The sequence below is a fragment of the Cottoperca gobio genome, unplaced genomic scaffold (genome assembly GCF_900634415.1).
Source record: "Cottoperca gobio unplaced genomic scaffold, fCotGob3.1 fCotGob3_201arrow_ctg1, whole genome shotgun sequence".
NCBI lineage: Eukaryota > Metazoa > Chordata > Actinopteri > Perciformes > Bovichtidae > Cottoperca > Cottoperca gobio.
The window spans coordinates 27,138-32,500 of NW_021166840.1; the positions used below are offsets into that span (position 1 = coordinate 27,138).

Below are 5,363 nucleotides of genomic sequence, written 5' to 3' on the forward strand. Positions count from 1 at the left end.
TTCAACCATTCTTGAGTGCTTTTGGATGTGTGCTTTGGGTCTTTATCGTGCTGGAGAACCCATGATCTTCCACCCAAACCTTTTCCTTATAAGCTTCATTTCGTCGTCTATAAACAAATTGCTGGTGTGTTTTGCCAAAAAGCTCTATTTTGGTTTCGTCTGTCCACAGAAGGATTGTGGTTTGTCCAGGTACTCTTTGGCAAAGAACAGTCGATCCTTTTTATCCCCACAGTTTGCATCAACCTTCGAAGACTTCTCGCATTGATTTTCCTCTTACCACCACGTCCAGGGAGGTTCTTAACAGTTCCATGCTTAGCAAACTTCTTAATAACTTTGCGCACTGTTGAAACAGGGCTACCAAGGTCTTTGGAGATGGCATTGTACCCTTTAGAGGTCTTGTGTTTGGTGATTATTGCACTTCTGATGCTCTCAGACAGCTCCCTTGTCTTCACCATTGTGAAAGAGGAACAGGGACGAACAAGTGGCTTTTTTTAAGCATTAGTTGGTTAATTCAAGTCATGTCAAGTCACTTTTTTATAGTTTTTTAAAGTGTTATTGTTTCATCATCTGTACCGAACATCCGTGTCTGGAGACCAAAGATGTTCCACTGGATTCATTTTTTTCCAGTAGATATTCTATTTCATGGGTGCCAATAATGGTGACCAGAACTGTATATATATATTTATGGTTCAGGTTAGGTTTATTATGGCCATTGTTTGGGTACAAAATAAGATACTCAGCATATTCTGACATTATAAGTCATGCATTTACTCATTCTATTTTAGGTCATCCACTACTTTTCTTGTAAATGTGTGACTTTAATTTGAGATATGTCTGATTCTTTTCTCATAATTTTACCACTTTAATCTCAGAGAACATGAAAGATTAGTTTTCTTGTAATTGTACTATTGTTCAGTCCCTTCCCCCTGCACTGGCCTTAAAACTACATCGACTTCAGTCAATGTTTCTAATATGCTGTTTGAGGGATTTAAATGATAAATCAGAAGAATTCTGTAGGTTTTGACTTGTACACACAAAACAGTTTGAAAGATCGTCTGTAAATCTGAACGTTTATTATTACAACAGTCAATACAAGCAGGTGGTGTCCCTGAACGCACCTGAGAAGAACAAGTTCACGTTACATCGGAAACAAGAAGTTTTCATGAAGAAGATCAGTGTCGTCACAAAGTAAATCCAGATCAAATAATGAGGAGGAAATTAAAAGTGTTCAGGATGTTAATATCCTCCCCTGTACCCTCCTCCCCCCCCGCCTCTGTATCCTCCCCCACCTCCTCTATAACCTCCTCCTCCACTTCTATAACCTCCTCCTCCACTTCTATAACCTCCTCCTCCACTTCTGTAGCCCCCACCTCCTCCCCTGTACCCTCCTCCCCCATATCCTCCCCGGTACCCTCCCCCTCCGTCGAAGCGTGCCATCTTTGGAGGTCGTGGTCCGTCTCCCATCCTGCAGAGAGAAGACGAGAAAGTAGTGTGTGTGTGTGTGAGTGTGAGTGTGAGTGTGTGAGTGTGAGTGTGTGTGTGTGTGTGTGTGTGTGAGTGGGTGAGTGTGAGTGTGTGTGTGAGTGTGTGTGTGTGTGTGAGAGAGAGTGTGAGTGTGAGTGTGAGTGTGTGTGTGTGTGTGGTGAGTGTGAGTGTGTGTGAGTGTGTGTGTGTGTGAGAGAGAGTGTGAGTGTGAGTGTGAGTGTGTGTGTGAGAGAGAGTGTGAGTGTGAGTGTGAGTGTGAGTGTGTGTGTGTGTGTGTGTGTGTGTGTGTGAGTGGGTGAGTGTGAGTGTGTGTGTGAGTGTGTGTGTGTGTGTGAGAGAGAGTGTGAGTGTGAGTGTGAGTGTGTGTGTGAGAGAGTGTGAGTGTGAGTGTGAGTGTGTGTGTGTGTGTGTGTGTGTACGTGTGTGTACGTACCTCTGGTTGTTGACCATCAGGTTGAGTCCAGCTGCTGAGGGTTTGGATGTGAGTCTGATGATGTTCAGCAGCTGCTGGTTGCTCGGGTCCATCTGTCTGATGTATTCTGGGTCTTTGCTCACCTCCACCACCAGAGCCTCCAGTCCTGCGCGCAGGGCAGCGACCCCGCCCGCCGCCTCGTGAGGAATCCTCAATTTAATCCTGGACACATTATTGTGAAAGGTCATCACTCACTTCCTGTGGGACACTGGAGCATCACAGGGTTCATACAGTAACTTAGATTTCAGACTTTAAATGCCACTCTGACAATAACCACGAATAAAATGTGATGTTTGAAACATTTTGTGCACAAAATAAACGGAGATCCAGATCTGCGTGTCGTTAATGCGAGACGCAGTCGGTAAATTACGTATTATTTATTTTGAGTTTCTAAATTGTCTTTCTTTCTTCCCGTATCTTAGCATTTTTAAGACTTTTGAAAGATTGATTTAAAACATTTTAATAAAAAATTAAGGCCGTTTTTAAGATAAATGAATTCATGAATACTTTTTAAGGACCCCAGGGTTCCCACACCTTCTTAAACATCAATTCAAGGACTTTCCAGGCCCAATTCCCTTAAATTCAAGGACCTAACACGGCATAGTTAGAGACACGTATCAAGGTTAACTACCGCTGAGGCGGGTGGAGCGTGAAACACGAACCCTCTGCAGGAGACGCAGACAGCGGAGCGTCCACTACTTTCTGATTTCAATTTTTATTCTTACACAAAATATATAAATTCAAACACTTTCAATGACCCAGGGCTAATTTCAAAACTTTCAAGGCCTTTAGCGTTTAAATCAATGTGGAGGTTGTCACATGGAAGCAAACAGGACACATGAGGATTTGAATTTTAAAAGCCACATTTGTTCTGTTGAAATTAAATTATGAAATTTCTTGATTTGCAATTTCAAAAGATGAAACGTAATCTTTTTCTCCAATCGTCGTTCTCTCTGAGCGCCATCGTTTGTGGGAATCATCACAGAGCAGCTGTGATGATTCCCAGTCACAGCTGCTCTGCACTTCTGCTGCTCTGCACTTCTGCTACTCTGCACTTCTGCTGCTCTGCACTTCTGCTGCTCTACACTTCTGCTGCTCTACACTTCTGCTGCTCTGCACTTCTGCTGCTCTGCACTTCTGCTACTCTGCACTTCTGCTGCTCTACACTTCTGCTGCTCTGCACTTCTGCTGCTCTGCACTTCAGCTGCTCTACACTTCTGCTGCTCTACACTTCTGCTGCTCTGCACTTCTCCTGCTCTACACTTCTGCTGCTCTGCACTTCTGCTGCTCTACACTTCTGCTGCTCTGCACTTCTGCTACTCTGCACTTCAGCTGCTCTGCACTTCTGCTGCTCTGCACTTCAGCTGCTCTGCACTTCTGCTGCTCTGCAGTTCAGCTGCTCTGCTGTCCTCACCAGTCGTCCAGCACCACGACGTCTCCGTCAGAGGTGATCCTCTGGCAGGCGAACAGCAGCAGCTGCAGAGGACTCACCAGCGTCATCCCTTTGGCCGAGATCGCTCGGGTTCGGATCTGAAACGCAGAAACACACAGATTCTCCGTGAGACCCGAAGAACTCAATCAAGTTACCGTTTGTGTGTTCTCCTTTTCCAGAACCTTGCCTCGACTGAAGCTACAACCGGAGGGCAACAGGAAGTCGCTTCACTGGTTCTGGTTTCTGTTTCGAATGCTTCATTTTCATTTGTTTTGTTTGATTTCATCGACGTGTGTGTGGTGAACAAAGGTGTGTGTGTGTGTGCGTGTGTAAAATTACCGTATTTTCCGCACTATAAGGCGCACTTAAAAGCCTTTCATTTTCTCAAAAAGCGACAGTGCGCCTTATAATCCGGAGCGCTTTATATATGGATTAATTCTGGTTGTGTTTACTGATCTCGAAGCGATTTTGTGTGGTACACGGCGCTCTGTCAAAATGTTTTAGTACGACTTTGGTAAACTACAAAGCCGCACCGCTTGCAGCATTACGGCTACCGTAGTCAGGAGCGTCGCGGAGTAATACATACTGTGCTTCACCATAATATTACAGTGTGTGTGTATAAGGACCCCAAAATGGCACCTGTCAAGAGACACGCTTACGACGCGGACTTCAAACTCAAGGCTATCAGTCACGCAGTAGAACATGGGAATAGAGCAGCTGCGAGAGAATTCAACATTAATGAATCAATGGTACGGAAGTGGACGAAGCAAGAAGATGACCTGCGCCAAGTAAAGAAGACCACACAGAGTTTCCGAGGGAACCAAGCGAGATGGCCACAGATAGAGGACAACATTGAACAGTGGGTTATTGAACAGAGAGCAGCGGGTAGAAGCGTCTCTACAGTCTCTATGTTGAGAGTTATTGTGAACACGTTTAATAAAGTTTGACTGACTGACTTATCTGACTGTTTTGTTTCGCTTAATGCGCCTTATAGTCCGATGCGCTCTATAGTGCGGAAAATACGGTAAGTTCATTGATAAAATATAAAATCAGGGGTCGGACCCGATAATTATTCACTTCCTTCGACTCTTTTTCGAACAGGAAATACTTTATTATATTGTTTATTGAGTTTGCTCGATAAATGTTTAAAATAAATTTAAAATAAAACATATTATCATAACAGCGTTTGGAACCTTCTCACTGAACACGAAGAAGGGGGAGGGGTAGGTCATGTCGTGGCTGCTGAAGGGGCAGTTGACAGAGGACTTGTGGATGAGGGCGTTGCGCCCCTCGGTGGTCAGGATCTTCCTCTTCTCTTTGTGGTAGCACACGTTGGGGTACGAGCCGAAGGTCAGCAGAGAAACCACCACGTCCAGGTTGTTGTCCGGTCCCACCGTGTTGAACATCTGCGTCATGAGGCACTCTGACGGGGACGACATGAACACTTCAACATCGCTCACAAAAACCGGAGGAGGGCTGCTTCTGAGATGCGTTCAGGTACCTTCAGGGAATCCAGCGTTGACCAGGATGTCCTTCAGCTGGACTTTGGCCTCCCAGGTCATCCTGAGAGTCGACATGTTGAGACGTTTGTGCTCACAGAAACGTTCCTTCTGCGTCCTCGCCGTTAATCCTGAGCGGGAACAGAACGACACACACATATATATATATATATAGCATGTACAAATACATAGAGACAGAGAGAAAGAAGAAAGAGAGAGAGAGATAGAGAAAAGAGAGAATAAAGAGAGATAGAGAGAGAGAGAGAGAGAGAAAAAGAAAGAGAGAGATGGTAGAGAGAGAGAGAGAGAAAAAGAAAGAGAGAGAGAGAGAGAGAAAAAAAGAGAGAGAGAGAGAGATAAAAAGAAAGAAGAGAGAGATGAGAGGAGAAAAAGAAGAAAGATAGGAGAGAGAGATATAGATATATAAAAATATTTAGATATACAAGAGAGTGAGAAGAGATAGATATATAGAATA

General features: G+C 44.4%; 1 protein-coding gene across 1 annotated transcript in view; it reads right to left on the reverse strand.

Moving 5' to 3' along the window:
- Positions 1–1,086: 1,086 nt before the first annotated feature.
- dhx9 (DEAH (Asp-Glu-Ala-His) box helicase 9) overlaps positions 1,087–5,363 on the reverse strand; it is a 7,402-nt gene continuing 3,125 nt past the window's right edge. The window contains exons 2-7 of the mRNA XM_029426585.1: positions 4,891–5,019; positions 4,583–4,812; positions 3,372–3,487; positions 1,919–2,119; positions 1,371–1,465; positions 1,087–1,118 (exon numbers count right to left, since the gene is read on the reverse strand). Of these exons, the coding sequence (XP_029282445.1) occupies positions 1,087–1,118; positions 1,371–1,465; positions 1,919–2,119; positions 3,372–3,487; positions 4,583–4,812; positions 4,891–5,019 (803 nt within the window). The remainder of the gene's footprint in view (positions 1,119–1,370; positions 1,466–1,918; positions 2,120–3,371; positions 3,488–4,582; positions 4,813–4,890; positions 5,020–5,363) is intronic.